Source organism: Xyrauchen texanus, chromosome 10 (genome assembly GCF_025860055.1).
Source record: "Xyrauchen texanus isolate HMW12.3.18 chromosome 10, RBS_HiC_50CHRs, whole genome shotgun sequence".
Taxonomy (NCBI): Eukaryota; Metazoa; Chordata; class Actinopteri; order Cypriniformes; family Catostomidae; genus Xyrauchen; species Xyrauchen texanus.
The window spans coordinates 18,812,260-18,833,621 of NC_068285.1; the positions used below are offsets into that span (position 1 = coordinate 18,812,260).

General features: G+C 38.0%; 1 protein-coding gene across 2 annotated transcripts in view; it reads right to left on the reverse strand.

Moving 5' to 3' along the window:
- The window catches only part of LOC127650524 (insulin-like growth factor 2 mRNA-binding protein 3), a 29,938-nt gene continuing 8,576 nt past the window's right edge, over nucleotides 1–21,362 (reverse strand). Inside the window, exons 3-16 of one of the 2 annotated variants that reach the window (XM_052135983.1) lie at nucleotides 16,851–16,899; nucleotides 12,481–12,532; nucleotides 12,311–12,374; nucleotides 10,405–10,683; nucleotides 10,050–10,184; nucleotides 9,756–9,878; nucleotides 8,808–8,943; nucleotides 8,587–8,721; nucleotides 7,092–7,166; nucleotides 5,408–5,527; nucleotides 5,141–5,215; nucleotides 4,894–5,025; nucleotides 2,676–2,789; nucleotides 1–2,580 (exon numbers count right to left, since the gene is read on the reverse strand). In XM_052135983.1, coding sequence (XP_051991943.1) covers nucleotides 2,482–2,580; nucleotides 2,676–2,789; nucleotides 4,894–5,025; nucleotides 5,141–5,215; nucleotides 5,408–5,527; nucleotides 7,092–7,166; nucleotides 8,587–8,721; nucleotides 8,808–8,943; nucleotides 9,756–9,878; nucleotides 10,050–10,184; nucleotides 10,405–10,683; nucleotides 12,311–12,374; nucleotides 12,481–12,532; nucleotides 16,851–16,899 — 1,588 coding nt within the window. In that variant the 3' untranslated portion in view covers nucleotides 1–2,481. The remainder of the gene's footprint in view (nucleotides 2,581–2,675; nucleotides 2,790–4,893; nucleotides 5,026–5,140; nucleotides 5,216–5,407; nucleotides 5,528–7,091; nucleotides 7,167–8,586; nucleotides 8,722–8,807; nucleotides 8,944–9,755; nucleotides 9,879–10,049; nucleotides 10,185–10,404; nucleotides 10,684–12,310; nucleotides 12,375–12,480; nucleotides 12,533–16,850; nucleotides 16,900–21,362) is intronic. The other variant, XM_052135984.1, reaches the window with a different exon arrangement.

Here is a 21,362-nt window from a genome sequence, read left to right on the forward strand (position 1 = left end):
AGGAGCCAACTTGACTTTTAATTGTTTTGTTTGCATCAGAGGCATTTGACAAGTGGAGGTGTGTGAGGGCGTACAAGCATGGTTGGAGGGGATGTTGCTCATGCTAAAATCGGACCACTTTTCTGGAACTATTCAGAATCCTGGAATTCCACATCACATTCCCACTGAAACATGACTCACCACACAACACAGCCATGAAAAGAAATTGGATCAGATCCCAGTCAAAAATCAGAAAAACTGTAGCATCCATAAGACATGAAAAGGGTAAAAACAAAGACTTAATTGTTCATATTTTATAAGCAAGAAAGAAGCAGGCCATTGAAAACAACTTTTTCTAGCCATCAATAATCAGATCCCAAAATAAACATTTTGACCTTTGATACAATACCTACACAAGAAATAAAGCCCAAGGAAGCCACACCAAACCAAGAAGCAGAAACGAAAATAGCAATAAGGTGAGGTTTCAAATCAGTTAGCAGATAAATACATTGCAGGCAAAATAAAACAATTTCTCAATCTTCTTTAAAGTGTAGCCATACATGATTTTTTTTTTTTTTTTAAATGATATTTTTTTTCTGTGAGGAAAGGGGCAGGTGGGCCATGACCATATAGATAACACATAGCAAAATGCATTTCATTTAAATACTTTTCTAATAAGAGGTAGATCAAAAACGGTGTAAGAGAAGTGTGAAGAAAAAAAAAAAAAAAAACCGATCACTTATGCCCCCTCCGGTCAGCGCTAGGCGCGACGCGCATACCCAGTGTGGAAGTGTTCGCGAGGGACTTGAGGTATCGCTGCGCGCGCTGGAGGCGTAAGGTCAGACGGAAGGAATTCCTCCCATCCACCCTTTCCTCAGCTGAGGTAGACAATGTTCTTACTAGTGTGGAAGCATGGATGTACTCTTTTACCACAATCAAATCGTATTTACATTCTGCATGAAAACAAAGGAATATTGTATTTTTTTCCGTTTCTGTATACTAAATTTTTCTGACTAATGTTCATAATATATATATATATAGATATTTTTTTTTAGCTTTTTTATTTCTTTGAATGATAAACAAAAAAGTTTAAATGAAACCGTATGCGCGTGCATCGGTTACTGCTTGTTAGCCTAGAGACGCACCTTTGACTATTGTGATCTACGCGAAAGCATCAAAACATTGCAACTCCACGACCCCTGACATGCATTGACTGACGCTAAACACTGAATATCTGTATGAGGCCCGGTTTGATGCAACTCCTCCTTGGAACGTAAAAAGCCCGTTCCAAAACGTAATAGAGCGCATTATTTGAAAAAGAAAAAATATAAATGAAAAGAAAACAACCTCAACCAGGCTCACCGTTATTTTTACTATGATAAATAACAAGTCCCGCGGAGGATGAGGGGGGTGTCAAAGAGGTTTACAGCAGGATTATGATCATCCCTGACCTCTATTGCTTGCATCCAACCCTAGCTGAAGTGTAATGAAATGCTTGTGGAATTTTTGCTACCGCCAAAACAGTTATTAAATATTATATTAGCTTGTCTATAAGCGGCATTGCTGCAATATGTACGGTTGGCATTGTAGTTTTCATTACTTTGACGGTGTTTCAAAGGGTGGTGGCTCCTCAGCGACACTGAGGCCCTTTTCTTTTCTTTCTGCTATCTGTAGCTGACGTAGAGAGCCAAACTCCGCTCTTCTCGAAGGCGCATACACATACAGTTATTCATTGTATGCGCGGCAAACGGTAGGCGGAGCTCAGGCTTCGTTTGTTGACTACACAATACATTTTACATTTTCTTAAAAAAATAAAAATGTTCAAGAACTATAAGCTTTATAATGTATACAAAATACCACAAAGCAAAATAATAAAAAAGAACAGAAAATTTTTTCATATATCATTTTCTTTCTTTTTTCTGAGGTACTCTAGCCTGAGGTAGATCGGTAAAAATGCATATTAACTTGGTTTCCTGACCAACACCAATCAACACTTCCCTCAGTCACAAGTGGCAGTGTTGCTCCACCTTCTTTCATAATTTCATACATATATATTTATATATATTCATCTATAAAATGCATCAGAATTTATAAAATGCCATTATGGATACCAGGACACCATACTTCCAACAATAATCGTCCCCAACCTCTACTCTTAAACCCCACCCCCATATCACCCATTCCTTGTCCATAAGAACAGGCTTGAAATGCCTTTTACACCAAAAAATCAATGCTGCATTTCTCAATGAACTCAAATAACGAAAAGTTAACATCTTTCAACTTAGGCCTGTGCAGTTACCATAAGGCATTGGACTTAGCGGCTAGTTTTCCTAACTTTGTTTACTCACATATTTTGTTTGATGGGGGAAAAAATAAAATGTGCCCAAATTGAACATTCAAGAGAAATGGGTGCAAATGTGGGCGGGGTTGTAAGGACATTCCCTGACTCCTGAGATGTCCGTGTCCAGTGTCCTGTTAGTCTCCTGAGAAGTCATTGTGGCCCTATTTCCGCCGGGCGCCTGGTGGACCTGTGGTCGAGGGTTTGGGCTGCTGTTGCCGCCTCACCTGAGAAATAATCTCCTGGATCTTTCGCTGGGCCAGCTGAAAGATGAAAAACAGAAATGGCAAAAATGTATACCATAAAACCTGAGACAAATGATGCAGTTTCAGTATAGTGTGTAAAATGTTCAAATCACCTGGCTTGCATAGAAGTGGCCTGTGATTTTTACTACAACTTCGTCATTTTCATCAGGCGACTGGTCCCGTGGGACAACCACCTCAGCACTGGTCAAGTTCTGAAGTTCATTCACCTAAAAACAAACAGATCACATGTGAACATGGCGTCATCCATACACACACACACACACACACACACACACACACACACACACACACACACACACAGTATCGAAAATTAGTGCTATAAGACTGTATGTTTATAGTTGCCATAAGTTGCCAAACATTTGGGCACCCCTGGTCAAAATTTCTGTTGCTGTGAATAGTTGAGTAGAAGGTGAATTGATCTCCAAAAAGGCATAAAGATTAAACATTCTTTATTTTTTTGCAAAATTAGTGTATTATTTGTATTTTGTAAAAAATTTTAGTGAAAAAAAACGGAAAGGAGCACCATGCAAAAGTTTGGGCACCCCAAGAGATTTGAGCTCTCAGATAACTTTTACCAAGATCTCAGACCTAAATTAGTTTGTTCACAATCATCATTTGGAAAGGCCAGGTGATGCAGATTTCAAAGCTTTATACATACTCTGACTCCTCAAATCTTGTCCTAACAATCAGCAGCCATGTGCGAAATCCAAAATTAAAATTGAAGCCCACAAAGCGTGAGAAGGCGATAAGCAGATAGCAATGCGTTTTCAGGAAGCAGTTTCCTCAGTTCATAATGTAATTAAGAAATGGCAGTTAACAGGAACGCTGGAGTTCAAGTTGAGGTCTGGAAGACCAAGAAATCTTTCAGAGAGAACTCCTCATAGGATTGCTATGATCAAAACCCCTGTTTGACTACAAAAGACCTTCAGGATGATTTAGCAGACTCTGGAGTAGTGGTGCACTGTTCTACTGTGCAGCGACACCTGCACAAATATAACCTCCATTGAATAATCATGAGATGAAAACCTTTCCTGCATCCTCACCACAAATTTCAGCATCAGAAGTTTGCAAATGAACATCTAAACAAGCCAGATGCATTTTAAAAACAAGTCCTGCGGTCTGATGAAGTTAAAATGTAACTTTTGGGCCGCAATGAGCAAAAGGTATGTTTGTAGAAAAAAGGGTGCATAATGTATTATTACACCTCTCCATCTGTTAAGCACGGGGGTCGATCGTGCTTTGGGCTTGTGTTGATGGGCTTGGCACAGGGGAACATTTCACTGGTAGAGGAAAGAATGGATTAAATTAAATACCAGCAAATTCTGGAACATCACACCATCTGTAAAAAATCTGAAGATGAAAAGAGGATTGCTTCTGCAACAGTATAATGATCCTAAACACACCTCAAATTCCACAATGGTCTACCTCAAGAGGCGCAAGCTCAAGGTTTTGCCATGGCCCTCACAGTTCCTTGACCTAAACATCATCAAAAATCTGTGGATAGACCTCAAAAGAGCAGTGCATGCAAGACGGCCCAAGAATCTCACAGAGCTAGAAACCTATAGCAAGGAAGAATGGGTGAAAATCCACCAAACATGAACTGAAAGACACTTAGCTGGCTATAAAAAGCTTTTTCAAGCTGGGATACTTGCCAGGGGGTGTTACGAAGTACTGACCATGCAGGGTGCCCAAACTTTTGCTACGGACCTTTTTCCTTTTTTGTTATTTTGAAACCGTAAAAGATTCATATTTTAAGCAATTTAACTTTTTATATTAAATAAATATTTCATCTTTAACTTTAAGGCTTTTGGAAGCTCCCCTCATCTTTTGCTCCATTAGTTATTCACAGCAACAGAAATCTTGACCAGGGGTGCTCAAACATTTGTATGCCACTGTATAGCATGGTAGCACATTAGCGCCATGAATGCAGAATGTAAACATGACAAATTACACATATTTTGCTGTTGATAATATTACTTAAAATCTGTAGAATAAGCCATTATAACCACTCTGTGATGATTTAAATGTAAATTATATTCATAAAATGAGGCAAGTCGTCAAAACACATTTTAAAATGTCACAGTTACGGTTTAACATGTCCACGTATTAAAATACTCCTCTAAACGACTGCCCCAGCGCTGTGGTGCAAACATAATACCATTGCTCAGCTGTTTTTGACTTCTTTTTTGGCTCCAAGAGAAGAACAAAGAACAATGCCTAGAGTATACCAGGGCCTTTACAGTCAATCAGTAATTTTGTGACATACCATTTCAAAGCTTTACAAAGTTGAGTAGTGCAGTGTATGTTTACCGTTTTGCCTCCCTTGCCAATGACTCTGCCGGCAGCGAATGATGGCACTTTTATGTGAGCATCTAATTTAACCTCCTCCTTTGGTCCAAAAAAGTTATCTTCTTTTAACTTCCCAAAGATACGTCCCTGAGCCTGACAAAGACAGCCCAGGAAACCAACGTATCAGTAACTAATTCAAACAACCATATTATATACACACACACACACACACACACACACGATCCTTAAAGGTTCAACAATGTTTTACCTTGAACTGTGCCTCTGGTGGTCCAGAAATAATAACCATTCTTTGCTTTGCATCAATTCCATCAGCGGGGGCAATCTATCAAGAGAAAATGTCAGCTCTTTAACTTCATTTTCAGTTGACAAGATCAGTTAAAACATAATTATTTGCAGGTGTATGAGCATTTGATTGACTTTAATATGGGTACAACAGTGAAAAAAGTTTAACGAACAGGATTTATGAGCTGAAGGATCTCAGTAACATTCAAACCATTCTCTTGCAATCACTTACTTTGATTGACGCACCAGCAAAGCGACTGAGCTGTTTGATGTGCTGGCCCTGCTTGCCGATAATAGCACCAACTGCCAGAGCAGGAATGAAGAGATGCACAGTCTCTGATTCCATCTGTGGCTGTGGACACAAATATACCCAAGAGTTATTAAAACACATTCAACACAAAATAAATATGATTTTATTGGACACGCGTCCAGAGAACATAAGACAGGACAGACAGACAAAACATTTCTCGCTATGTGATTAAGACCTGGGGGGAAAGACCTTTGGAGGAACAGGCTAGTTATTTGATTGTGTGAGTAAATGTATCCGATTTCCAACCGTTCACTCTGAATGGTCATTTTATGTTAAATGGGTCATTTGATGAGAAATCACATTTCCTTGATCTTTTGAGATAGGAGTTTTAAAAGTGATTTTCATTGTACAATAAACTCCTCTCCAAAAACTTTGAGAAACAAAGCTGCAAAAATGACTCACTGATATCCTTAGATTTCTGATGTCAGAAACTTGGCCCTTCCAGTTACAGTGAGGTAATACAAGTAGGATAGATACAATTACTTCTAAACACCAGAAGCAGTAATAAGAGTAAAATGTTGCCAAATCGTGTGCTGTTTTTGACTGTGCGAGGCACCTGCCACTCATTTCCTACAAAAGGATCACAGCATTAGAAATAAACGGCTCAAGTTTAATTTTAACAAGGTCACGGATTATTTCATAATTTGTGATCCTATCATAATATAAAGCAGACTTTACAAAGGAGGCTGTTAAGAAGAGCAGTTAAACTGATTTGATAAAAGAAAACCCACATCCTGAAATGTAAGAGTAGCAAATTGTTGCTCATTTCACATGCAAAGGGGATATTTATTAAAGCACAGCAGCCCAAAAAAATGTGTACATTTTAAAAAAAAAAAAAAGCCTGTTTAGTTCAAAGGGTCATAGAAAAGGTGGAAAATGGTCGGCTTTGGTTGCCAAAAAAAAAGAAAGAAAACCTTACAAATATCAACGTAGTCCTTTAAACAATCATTTCTATAACATTCTTGATGTGAACTGAAAAAATAACTTTAATTGGATACAAAATCTTGGGCACAAAGAACATACAAATGTAGATGAAGTATAGATTCTACTTCCAACAACTGTCGCTCTAGAAAACAATTTGGGCTAAGAATAACAATAATATCCAAGCACGCGCACACACACACACACACACACACACACACACACACACACTTCATAAAAGGCTTAATGATATTTTCTATCCCCTACCCATCACAGAAATTTGTGCACATCAGTAGATTTCAAGCTAAATGTGATTTGGCCGATTTATGGACAATCTAAAATGTCCTCACTAGTGAGTAGTTTCGGCACTCAAATACACTCACCCACCAACACCCAACCCCCCCCACCCACACTTTGAGGTTAGTCTAACTCTACTCAATGTTATTTATACCCTACACCTCTCAAAGCAAACCAGACAACATTTATTCCCATCCTTCACACGCAAAGCACTTAAGGTCTACATTTACGCACTTTGAGTGTTAAACAGACACGCAGCATTTCAACAACTCCGTTAGCAGGAGGATTAAGTCACCCCCCTTGGTCAGCGACTAATTATTTGTCCCCTATAGCCAATCCAGTAAAGAGCAGCCAAGCCATGCAGGGCATGGTGTATATAGAAACTTACAGACAAGACTGGGCTGCTGCTGCTGGAGGAGAGTGCAGAGGCCCATAACGGCACCTCACCCCCAAACACGCTGCACTACGAGAGAAACATACACATTAACACACACTCCCACACAAACCTGTGCACCGTGTACTCCTTGTTCTCTTACTATGTGATACTCATTCATACCACAAGTACATACAGTATATGTACACACCAGTGTCAGAAATGAACTTTTATTGAGGGGGCAATCTTTTCCACACGGAATTGATTTTCTGGAACATTTCATCCCTTTATGAGGGCATTTATTATCTAACACACAGTATACCACAAAGTGTGTTGTCAATTTATGTCAAAATAAATACTTCCATTGATTCAATTAACTGAAATGGTCACCAAGGTATTTAAACCCATAACAAGACAGGCCAAGAATATATGAAATAAGGATGTCCTGATACCGGTATCGGGTCCGACACCGCGCTCAAGTACAGGTACTTGTAAAAATGCTCCAATACCAAAAACCGATACCATCTGATGTACAAATGTCATTATGTAATCATTGAGATTGTTTAACCGCAATGGCTGTGATTTAATGAAATATATATAGTTTACATGTAATTTAAATGCGAGTGCTTGTGAATGTGTGGAGACAGTGATGTCGTGCTGACGCCGGCTGCACATACCTGTTAAAGCTCATCATGACTCATAAAAGGAAAACAACATCATGAGCACCTCACGCTCTGTTTGTAGCAGATGACAGTAAACAGAGTGCAAATTCACGATGTAGCACGAGTCACATACAGAGTACATATTTATTTAATTAAACAGCTGCCTTTTGTTGTTTAATAATCACTTTGAATCACGTAGCGAATGTCTTTTCCATTCCATTTCTGCCGTCATGACGTCAGAGCTCTTTGGTCAAAAATTAAAGGTAATTTTATAGGAAAAACATATGACAGAAATAAATCACAACTGTAAAGTTATGTAATATTCACAGTACTACTACTACTAATTATTATTATTATTATTATTATTATTATTATTATTATAATAAGTCAGTAGTAAACTGTATTTTTCTCAAGCAGTATCTAACATCTGTGATGCTCCGTTGTGCATCACTTCATTTGACAAAATATAAGTCCAATGTTGTATTTTGGATTGTGCTGTGAGGTTCTGTATATAATCACAATAATACAATACTATGCTGAAAATTAATTGTTAATATTTTCATTTGAATTAACTTAAAACACAATTTTGATTATACAATTGAAATAAACTGTTGGTATGGAGATTGGGCAAAAAAACAGGTATCGAACACGGTACCGGCCGAGTACAAAAAAATTAAGTATCAGTACTTGTTCTCAAAAAAAAGTTAGACATCCCTATTATGAAATATTAAATGTTACATAAGATTCAATAGTCTTATTTTAAATATTGGTGGCATTTTCGCCCACACCCTTGGTTAATTTCTGACCCTTGTATACACATTCACACAATCTAAATGTAATTGTGTTACCCCAAATGATTGATAAGCAGATTGAGCCCCAGCTGGAGGTCCTGAAACCACAGAGGGCGACATCCCTCCACTTCCAGCACCAGGGAAAATACCCAAAGCATTCAGACTGAGCCCAGGAATCAGGTTCGATTGTAACTAGAGGGGGGAAAAAAATTATTAATCTATTGATGTGCTTTATTTCAGATGGAAATTTAACCCTAATAATTGTGTTGTGGGCTTACATGCATGGCAGCAACGTCATTTTCGTAGGACTCGCGGATTTTCTTCATGATTTCTTCTTCTGCTTTTGCACAAGCCTCTAATGAACCCTTAACAGTAATGGTACGCTCTGGGTTATACAGGGTCAGATCCTGCAGACTAAGAGAGAGCATGAGAGGGGACAAAATGAAGGTGAATAGGGAAGTGGAAACAGATATAAATGCAGCTACAATGTTACATATTTATTTTGTGATATCCAACATTACATATAAAAGGTTCCATGAAATCGCTTAAAGGAATATTCCGGGTTCAATACAAGTCAAGCTCTATCAACAGCATTTGTGACATAATATTGATTGCTACAAAATTACATTTTGACTTGTCCCTCCTAAAACAAAAAGAAAGAAAAAGCAAAAATCAGGGTGAAAGTGAGGCTCTAACAATGGAAGTGAATGGGGCCAAATTTACATGACAATGTAATGTCATCAAACCCTAAAATGACTGTAGAAATCAAGATTTAATTAAGACACAATACATAAGATTTAACAGAAGAATTAATGTAGGTGCTTTTATAAAATAAGCTTCACATTTCTGCCTTTACACTCAAAAAATTGGCCACATTCACTTCCATTGCAAGTGCCTCACTGTAACCCAGATTTGTGCTTTTTATAAAAATGAGGGATGAGTCAATTACCATTTGTGGTAACCAACATTATGCCACAAATGCTGTTGATTGAGCTTCACTTGTATTGAACCCGGAACATTCTTTTAAGTTCTGTATTATGTTTATGTAGACACATCCTGTTGAAAGTTGGGGCGGGACATATTTAAGGGCTCCCTTGCCTCCCCCTTATAAGGTTTTTAGTTTACATAATATAAACCATGATTTGCAACTTACTAGTCAGTAGCAAGTGGTATTTATAATTTAATGAGGGGAGATTTTCAAGCACAGACTGAAAAAATTTACTTACGGTGAGATTGTGATCTTTGTGTCAGTATCTTGCTCGATCTTCTTTAAGTTGCGTCCCTCTTTTCCAATCAGGCGGCCCACAAAATTATTATGAGACAAGATCTTCAGAGGAATTTCTTCAGTGCTGTGTTTGAGAGACAGCAGGGTACAGTGTGATCTGATGTGTATGACTGAACATGCAAAGTTGAGTGTAAAAATAGTTTGAGAAGTCTGTAATGAGGTAATATGACAGTCAGAAAACTGTATTATCAGTTAAATGTGGGTATGAAATGTGCAGTGAGTGCATTAATCGCACATCTTAGTGTCGATTGCCTCTTTCTGCATGATCTCCATGATGTTTCGACAGGCAGAACTGCAGCCCTCTGGTGTGGAGTGAACAGTGATGGGCTTTTCTGCTGCTCCTGCATTCTCTTTACGGTGGATATCAATCCTGTACATACATACACAACACATAAGCAAACAATTAGATGAACCAATCAATCCTAATTTTTACATTACCATTCAAACAATACACTGTCAGCACACAAAGTAAAGGATGGCAACTTAGTCAAGAAAAATTGATTGTACTAGTTGTACGATCCCTATTTTACATGATTGTAAACAATCTTAGTCAGCTTATAACTACACACACACAAAAAAAGTATTCTTACTTTGAGTGCGTTTGCTTGGTTATATTGCGTATGGTTGCGCCCTCCTTGCCGATGATAGCTCCCACAAACTGTGTGGGCACCAGTATGCGCAGGGGCACATCTGACTGTAGTTTAGGTCTAGCACCCATATTGGGAGAGCCTTGGCGGGGTGGTCCGCGTGAGTTGAAACCTCTTCTGCCGCCCATCGGAGTGGGGTCGGCTGCTGCAGTCTCATCAGGGATATAGGAAACCTTTAGTGCGTAGTTCTCCATTAGGAAGCCATTTAATTTTTCCAATGCTCTGGAAAAGTGAGTAACAGAGGGATGGGAAACATAAACAGACACACTAACAAACACATTCCTTTCACTTTAAAAAGGCATGTAATTTCTGAAAGGATTATGACAAAAAGGTTTCCCCGAACACTCTTCTAAACACTCCAAACTCATGACATTGGTTGAACACAGCAACCAGCCCGACAGCATTAAACATTAGATAAAAATTATACTTTATCTTTAATGGAATAGTTCACCAAAAATGGAAATTCTCTGATCATTTACTCACCCTCATGCCATCCCAGATATATTTGACTTTTTTTTGCAGAACACAAAGATTTTTTTAAAGAAAATCTCAGCCCTGCAGGTCCATACAATGCAAGTGAATGGTGACCAAAACGTTATATGCGATCTTTGTGCTTTTTGGAGATTCAAAGTAGTCCATTCGACTGCAGTGTTTAAATCCATGTCTTCTGAAGTAATCTAATCAGTTTTGGGTGAAAACAGACAAAAAAAATATAACTTATTTTTCACTGCACATCTTGCCATTGCAGTCTCTAGGCATGATCATGGTTTCAAGCTCAAGTGTATGATGCATGCGCAGACCACTAGATGGTGCAAAGAAGTGTAATCAAGCTTGATATTATCATCATGAAGGAGACTGCTGATGCTAAGATTTATAGTGGAAAAAATGTGTTATATTTTGGTCTGTCCTCACCCAAACTGATTGAATTTCTTCAGAAGACTTGGATTAAACCTCTGGAGTCATATGGATTACTTTTATGCAGGCTTTGTGCTTTTTAGAGCTTCAAAGTTTTGGTCACCATTCACTTGCATTGTTTGGACCAACAGATTTGAGATATTCTTCTGAATTTTAATTAGTGTGTTCTGCAGAAAAAAGTCAGTCATACACAACTGGGATGGCATGAGAGTGAGATGACAGGATTTTCATTTTTGGGTGAACTACTCCTTTAAGAACCCAATTTCCTTACGTTTACAAACTGATGCTTGTAAAATTACATTCACTGAAGGGACAAAACTGTGCAAACTGAAAGTACATACAAAACACAATATTCTGTATTAATTTGAAGAATATAGTATTATACAGAATAAAGCTAGTAAACATTCCCAGAAAACAGAATAAACTGAATTTCAAATCTAAAAATATAGTATTTCATTACATATAAACAAGGTTTCTTTGCATTATACCCCAGATGACAGACTGGGGAATAAATACCATCTCTACTTCTGCACTTGCCTCCCAAACAGGACACTGTTTAAAACTTAACAGAAACTGATTTGGGGTTTTAGGGCGTGGGGCTTTAATATGATGGAGTGCAGGACACCTTTAAACCCACCGAATCTATTCCATTGACATCAACTCGCGGATGCTAACAGGAACGACTATTGTGTGCACACAAATCGCTGTAGATTCCTTTGTCCAAGACTTTCCACTCATTTACTAGGGGCTACTTCACTAATCTCTGTGACAGCCCTGCAGTTCTTGTAATCAAACAGTAGGTGGCACTAAATGAGTTATTATAATTGCTGAATAAACCTAAACAGCAGTGCATGTAGAAGTTTTACATTTCACTGTGAGACATGGGATACAGGGGGTGATCGAGTCAGATGAATCCAATGCAGAAGGTACTTACTCTCTGGCTTGGTCTTTGGTGGCATATCGCACATTGACAACAGCAGTCTCTGTGTCCGTGTTGACTGGAGATACCATGACAATAAGAAAGGAAAGATGGTAAGAGTTAACTAATCGTTTAATCTTTTACAGATAACAACTGAAGCGACGATCTGCAAACATGTGTCCTACCTTGTTCACAGCTCTCCACTGTGCCGTACTGTGCTAACAACCCATCAAGAACCTGTTGGTGACAAGCAAGAGAAACGTTGGGATTGTGCCGAAGAGCAACAGCGTAGGAGACTAGACATTGTGGTAAGGGTGTCACAACTTAATTACTAGGACTGTTTTACTCATCCTTTGGTGAACAACCAGGGTACGAAATTAACACTCGCCAAGTGGTATCAAACTAAAAATTGGCTACGGTGAGTATATAAAACTCGATACTCACCAGTTGGCTGACAACTATAAGGATGTGCAACATAAAAATATGGGTTAAATTGAATCGTAAGAACTATAGTTTAACCCTTGCTGATTCAGAGATGTAAATATTCAAGTCAAGGCATACAAAACCATCTACTAAAGATGTCGCCACTTGTTCTTTTTTTAACCTCAGAGGAAAATGTAACCACAATGTGTCCTTCCATTTTTGGGTAAAGTGAGAGATGGAGACTCGTTTACAATACTGCGAGTTACAATGACCTGTGCTACCTGCACTAACATACAAATAATTTAGTTGCCATAGGGATGAAAAAAATTCTAAAGAATACAGTTAACAATAAGGATGGTCCACTTTCCCAGGGCCATTGTGAGAATGTGTCAGGCCAGTAGATGGAACAGTCACCCAATCAGGCAAGTACTGCGATGTCGCTAAATATTACATTTGTTTATCTCGTTAATGTGCTTCTATGACATTAAAACTCAAATATTTGGATTAAATGATGTATAAAACCTTGTTGCAAATTCTACCAATTCACACTTTCATCACGGCAACCAAGGTATCTAGCTGGCTATCATAAGTGTTTTAGCCAAAAAAAAATCATAATAATATCAGTAAGAATTGGCAAAAAAAAAAAAAAAAAAAAAAACTGTTCTTCATAGTACACCATTATTTTCCAGCAAAGCTAGAAAGTTTTTGTTAAGAAAAATGTAACATTTAAATGTTAAATATTATTTCTGGCACAAATACATACAAAATGCAATTAAAAATGCAAAAAAATATTTTTTTTGAGGTTGGGCCAGTTAAAATGTTGGCAGGGCCAGCAGAAAAAAATACTGTAATGTTGAGCCCCGTAACAACACAATACAAGTTTCTCCTGAAGCAAGAATTGCATGCTGGACCCTCTGTAGAACATATTGAACAGTTGATTCAAGTCCAGTGAAAATAACTGTTTGCCTCTTGGTAATTTAGATATTATTTGAGGCTCTCAAAGCATTAAAAATGAAGTAATGACCAATCAGCTTAATTTTGGAAGTGTTCAGGTAATAAAGAAGAAAAAAAAAAAAAATCCCCTCTTAATTACAGACCAATTTACACCACATGCAACTGCTTTCACCACGCCTTCTCTGAAGGAGCCATGCAGGCATAAAACATTGAAAATGGGTGAAAAGACTGGGGCTTTCAAAAACACAAGCCCTCTATTTGTCACACATTCTAATGGCCCTCAACCCTGCACCCACCACCACTTCCCTTCTCCAAGTGTTGCTATTGGTTGGCGCAAGCATTACTATGGAAATCCCAGCAGCCATTGGGCTTTTACTGCCATTGGCCACACATCCAGTCAGTCTTTGGAATCCTGACCAATAAGGTGAGAGTTCCTTCAAGCGGGTGAAAGAGGAAGGGGGTGTGGTTGGCTTGCAGACACCATGCAGTGAGGGTAAGGGGGAGTGGGGTTGATCTACACATTCTGGGCGTCCACACAAGGAGTAGGCCTGCAGCCAGACAGGGCAGCCGGTTAACATCCAGGCCCAGCGAAGCTTGTCCGAGCCTGGTCACACAGCAAAACGCCCATCCCCAAGCTACGCCATGACATGGACAACACACATTCCAAGATCTCAACCTTATATTAACGCCTCAACATGTGCCCACAACACACAAACCTCCCACAATTACATAACCGAACACACACATTTCAGGTCACACTTAAAAAAAAAAGGAGGAGATTAACTAAATCTCGCTCAAGTAGGTACTTCACATTTTCGCAGGATGAGACCAGTGACTGGATTTATAATAAGCAAAAAGAGGAAAAATGTAATGTATTATGCTTAAATATAAATAATATAGTTTACTTGAGTCCACAACAACTTGCATTGAGTTTTAAAAATGAAATGTACACTTTTTTTTGTACATTTGGCTTCTAGCAGAAAAGTTGACACATTCTGTCTGCACACTAACCAAACCAAAAACCTTGCAAATACTTTAGTGCAGGTTTTAGAATTTTAAATAGAAGACCAAACTAATTTTAACCAAATTTGCTTATAAAATTATGTATCGAAAAGGTATGCTGAAAAATTACAGGCACATTTCTATCCTAGTAATTTAAAAATGAGGGCATTGGCCAAGCACTGGTCATTCATTTACTAGGCTATCGATTTGTATTGTAATATCTGCACTTCATGTAACAAAAAAAAGAAAAGCAGGCCTTTATGAAGTTGAGGAATAATTTGTTTACATACTCTCGTCAAAAATTTACACAATTCTATGGACAAATAATACTAGCAGTTAGAGCATAAAACTACTAAAAAATTCACCGCCACTGGGCAACAACTGAGTAGAAATGATTCATCTGACGGATCATAAATACATGAGCAGAATTGACAGCTAACACACACAATTGAATAAGTAGTGTGCATGTATGACACAGATGTCCATTTCTGTCAGTGTATCATTCATTTCTATTTCATATGTACATCGTTAAAGGTGATATATAACTGCAAATGGTATTCATTGTTATGAAGATGAACAATTAGGTTATATTTAATCCTAAAAAACAGGCAAAAATATAAAAAAGGCCCCTCAAGTAATATTTTATTGTCATTTCCCAACACATTAGGTCCCACATAATACATCTCAGTTTTTGTTTTTCTAAAATATTGCTTTTTTCAATTTAACAACTTGTAGAAATCATAACATTGAACAGATATTAATATTATGCGAGTTGATGCCATACTTTCTATACAAAAATCACATGCCCTCAGTATTTCTAGGAAAATACTTTTTTTAGATTTTTCACAAATATTTGACACTTCTCTCCCCAACCCTTTTAAATGTTTGTTTCCTCCAGGATACAAAAGCCTTTTTATGGATTAATGACTCATTCGGGGAATTAGCCCATTTATTTAGGCAAGACTAATTTATTCTGTTAGCAAAGCCTGAACTGAGAATATAGGTCTAGGCGGACTTCGTCATGAATTACAACTGATTCCTATGATTAGAACAGTTTTATGGACTACTGCAAGGGTCTTTTCATATTCACCTAAATGCGCAGAAAAGAGAAAGCGACTAGCAAAGCGAGTATGTCTTGCGAGTTATCAGAGGGGTCAGTGGGATCTCGTAAGCTCAGACATGGAGTGGTAGGGCAAAGAGCAGTGTACTGAGGCCCACTTGTGAGCACTTTTGGCGATACATTGATTTTGTAAGTGAAGCACAACAATGTTATTAACATGAGCTCCATTAGGCTAGTAAGGTGAAAATGGGATTTTTATTGGAACATTTTGCAGTCAGAGTGAAATCCACATACTAGACAAGCATCCAAAACAAAGAAATCTGAACACAAGTCAGATACTAGGCATGCAGTTCGTGAAAAGGTAATAGTGCGCAGATCACAGAGATGGGAAAGTGATATTTGGTCAGTAGCTATTTTATGCCGTCTTATCATTCAAGAAAATTATTGCAACGCTTATGCTTTGTTGTCAATGACAGCAAAATACTTATTCATTGCATTAATTCACCTCTATATGTTTTTGCAAAAATATTTAAGCACAAAACTAGTGGACATTTGTTTGATGGCATATAAAATAAGTGTGTAGAGTAACAATTTTATGAAAGCTACAGTTTTTTTTTAACTTTCATAAAATTCAGAGTTTTCAACGTTAAATTCAAAGACAAACCATTTTTACTATTCAGAAACTCGTAATTACAGTAATTCTGAAATTGTGTAGCAGCAGTAAATCAAAATCCAAATGTTTTTTCCAAGCCTTCCACCAGTACTATAATTTTTGCAACTCTCGATCACGAGGCGGCTTCATGAAGCTCGAACCACAGAATTCAGATCACACACACACGGCTGCTTCAGAGCGCTTGTAAAATCTTCCTTTTAATTTAATCAATATGAAGGGTAATTTCTTAGAAACACTCAAAATAAGTATTTGTTGGCCTTGGAGTGCATGAGCTCATGCAGTCCAAGACATCACATTCTGGGACATTACTCAGGAGGCTGGTGGTTCAAATACCAATGCTGTGGAGATGTTGTGGTGAGCCAGCAAGTCACAATACTACTCCAACATTGTAAACCTTGTGCCAGTCCCTTTACCCCAGATTACTGAAAAAGAGATGCACTTACTTCCCACTGCATGTGAGGTGGGATATTCCTAATCTGCATCTTGCAGCTCCTGGAAAAGCATAAAAAGAGAGATTACACAAATTACACAAGGCAATCCATCACACTGATTGACCATATCTGGACTTATTACTATAAGATATTATTCTTACAAGACACATTCACATCTGAAGGAAACAGTCTGGATTAGAAGCTGACAAGGAGTATCACATGACAGACTTGTTTAACAGAATAATCCCTCCCAATTATCCAAAATGTAGATTCAAATTTGTCAAATCCATAAATGGTCTGCACTTTTATAGGGCCTTTTTAACCTTAGCGGTATTCAAAGCACTTTACACTGAGTCTCATTCACACACTCATTCACACAACAATGACGGCAGAGCTGCCATGCAAAAGGGCATTGGGAGCAATTTGGGGTTCAGTGTCTTGCCAAAGGACACTTCGGCATGTGGAGTAGTGTGTGCCAGGAATCAAACTACCAACCCTGCATTTAGTGGACAAACCGCTCTACCACCTGAGCCTATCTTTAACGATATATCGCGATATAGCAAAATTTTTCTGAAAAATCAATAACATTTTATTGATCAAGCCATGTCGCACGCAATGTGTATTTGAGTAATCCGGTCAGTGAATTAAATACTTTATAAATGAAAACTTAATCTTATATAATTTTCTCTTTATTTTGGACTTGACATAGTCAAAGTAATAAAATAAAAATAAATGCCACATTTCAGTCTGATGTGTATCAGTTTTCTTTTTCTTCTTAATTTTATGATTATTGTTATAACTTTCCTCAAGAAACTTTATATTCTTAAACTTAAAAGCAATGCATATAAAAGTAATACATTTAAAAAAAAAAAATCCATAAATAAAATGCTTAATTAGGCTCTGTGTTTTCAGTAATCTCTATGAAGAAAATATCTGAAGGAAAATATGGCTGCCCCCCAATAATCAAACATAATTTTAAAAATTTAAAAAGGGTTTTCATTTGTATTTTAAAAACCCACTTGATATCAAGAGAGACCAGAATGAGTAATGGGTGTGATCTGTGCTTTTTCTATCACAGGAGCATAAATAAAAGGACTGGAATGACTTCAAAACTCGCACACACTTGCGTGTTTCAGATTGTGTGCGCAGCACTCGCAAAACACAGCTGTGCATGTTTGGATGGGAGGCATGTTTGGAGCACAGGATGAATGTCATTGAATTTGCTTTGGTGGTGGCTAAAGCTAAATTTCATGCCGCAGAAGTGGAGTGTCATGTTTTCTCGCGTTCTAGGCAAGCTTTTCGTCTAATGTCAGCGGAAAAACTGCGTTTCATCATTTCAAACAGTCTCATGTGAAGCCCTGACCACTGATATGTATGCGCACACGGATATTTCAACATACACAAATGTTCAAACCTTGAAAATGGCTGTTTTCTGCTCTGTTTTGCGTTTTCTAAATCCAAATCAATTCCACACCATGGAGGACGCACAATTTCCCCTCATAATCTCCTCTCATCTTCTCATTCAAATTATTCTGATGTACGAGCAGTCCCTCCGGCTTCCTCCATTTATATGGAGGAAGGCGGTTTAATGCGTACGTATAATGTGCTGTACATATTTCTCGAGTGGCAATTTTGCGTTATCGTGATAGACAATTCAAAATGTATACCGGTTGGCAAATTTATACCGGTACATTGGCCACCCCCAAGCAATCCCATGACTGCAACATCCACAGATCCGTTTGCTCTATAAGGAGGAGGGGGTGGTTGCAGGAGGTGTTGGTGTTTGTGTGAAGTGAAGGTCAGAGCAGGTGTGGGGCTTTTCAAATCTACAGTAAAACACATTCAAGTCGTCAGTCAGCTGTTGATTCTCAATAGTGTTGGGGGATGGTGTCTTTAAGTTAGATCAGGCCTCTCCACACTGATGCAGGGTCGTTAGCTGAAAACTTGTTCAACATTAAACAAAAAGTGACAATACACGAAAGAACCAATGCACACAATTTAGTTTTCTCAATTATAATATTTGATATAAATGGAGCTGAAATGGCTTCGATGCCCACATTTCGCTAGTCTCGTCTCAGGGAGCGCCTACCTTCAAAATTGTTCTGGCAGATTGCGATGACCCACTTTACTCAACCAGCTGCTGTTTAAAAACTTATGAATTACAAGGGCTATGTTCAAAGAATTGTGTGCCAAGATCTTTTATTGGGTCAGTCACATCAAGCTAAAAGCACGCTCATAACATATGCACGAATGGTCAAAAACACGTCATTATTTCATGAATATACCGTTTCAATCACCTTAAATGTGCATTTTAGCTAATGCAAAACTCTAGAAAATCCACCACCTAGCACATTACATTTTATACTAATTTAGAAAGTTCATTTGCATAGTGTTTCCATTCAGTATTTCTTAGTTGTCCTTCTTATAGGACTGTAATATTGGTCCTGATGTTGCGCCCATCGTCGCAGGTTGCCACTAGTTCCGACCCGAATGAGAATCTTCATGGTCCGGTTCAAGCTGGCAACCTGCACCAAGTAGCGGGGGAAACTTTCAGTCTTTGTATAAGGACCATCCATCGATGTGTATATGCTGTGTGTATGCACAGCTATTAAAGGAAAAATTATGCAGTGTAATATCAGGGTTTACATACGAAACATTCCTGATATTTAATAGGATATTTTGAACAATAATCGCCATCACAACTGCATTATGACCTGCATATTTGTCCAGCATCTGTAAAGACCAACTGAACTGGATTGTCATCTCAAATTAATTTTAGTGTCATAATGCAATGAAGAAGCTCAGCAAATGCGAGCAGAGGTAAAGGATTAGATTTAAAATATAAGTGTAGAACATTTTGAGTGTCATTCCGCCAACTTTTTTTGTGTAAAGTAAAAAAGGCATATTAGGTCTAAAAATATTTTTGTCGTTTGGTAATTTATTTAATTTCATACAGGGAAATGTTTTTTGTATTGTGGGTTAATTCCATGACTACCTTCTATTATTTTGAATGGTGTGTAAAAGCAACATTAATAAATAAACTGATGGCTACCTTAATTAAATTAAATCGCAAAGAGTGGCCACTCATTTGTTCTCCGTGGACTTGACGTGCATGATATGAGGTATTTGTGTTGGCACTCATGGTAGTGTCATGTTTGCAGCATTGGATCTATATGCCGTTAAGATCAATCCATAATCACTTACAATAAACTGGCTTTCAAGGATGTATACTGTCGTCATGATTAACACAGGCTGACGATTGGGGTAAACTCTGTCATGTGACACTACATTTTTGCGTTAATATCAATTTTCTCGACAAAGTGTTTCCAAACCAGTTTTTCGCGACATTTGAAGTAACGAAAGAGTTTAAGCACTAGAATTAAATAAAAAAAAATATTATGGGGACACCTGTGAAATTTTAGCAATAATTTGCATTTCCATCAGCTTTATTTTGATGCGCTAAAACCTTTTTTGCAAAAACCCTTGGATGGAAGCGTAGTTAGTGAGAGCCATTATTTCCAAATGGAGAAAGCTTGGTACAGTAGTGAATCTTCCCAAAAGTGGCAAACCTTCAAAAATGTCTCCAAGACCACAATGACAACTCATCCAGGAAGTCACAAAAGCACCAAGGACAACACCCAAGGAACTGCAGGCCTATCTTGCATCAATAAAAGTCACTGTTCATGGCTCCACCATCAGAAAGACAACAGCCAAAACTGCCATACATGGAAGAGTGGCGAGGCGAAAACCACTGCTTATCCACAATAATATTAAGGCTCTTCTGAATTTTGCCAAAACACACCTGCATGATCCTCAAACCTTTTGGGAGAATGATCTGTGGACTGGCGAGTCAAAAGTGGAACTGTTTGGAAGACGGGTTCGTTACATCTGGCGTAAATCAAACAGAATTCCACAAAAAGAACATCATACCTACGGTCAAACATGCTGGTGTTAGGGGGCCTGGATCATAATGCAGTAATTGAGGGAAATATAAATTCTGCTCTCTACCAGAAAATCCTAAAGGAAAACGTTCGGTCATCAGTCCATGAGTTGAAGCTCAAGCGCAACCGCCTTATGCAGCAAGACAGTAGTGCAAAGCATAGGAGTAATTCCACCTCTAAAATGGCTCAAAAGTAACAAAATTATAGTTTGAGTGGCTTAGTCAAAGTACCTTAATGGCCATTCATACTAGAAAAACCTCCAATGTGGCAGAACTAAAGCAATTCTGCAAAGAAAGACTGACGGAAGCATTTGGTTACAGTTGTTTGCACAAGGTGGCACAATCAGCTATTAAGTTTAAGGGGGCAGTTTTCACACGGGTGGTATAGGTGTTGGATAACCTTTTTTTTTTTGGTTCAATAAATTCTCACACAAGTTTGGAATAATGTACAGATTTTGCTCTTATGGAAAGAAATTGGTACTTTTATTCACCAAAGTGGCATTCAACTGATCACAATGTAGTCAGAACATTAATAAAATTTGGAAAAAATTTCCAAACTTCTTAAACTACAAAGAGTTCATTGA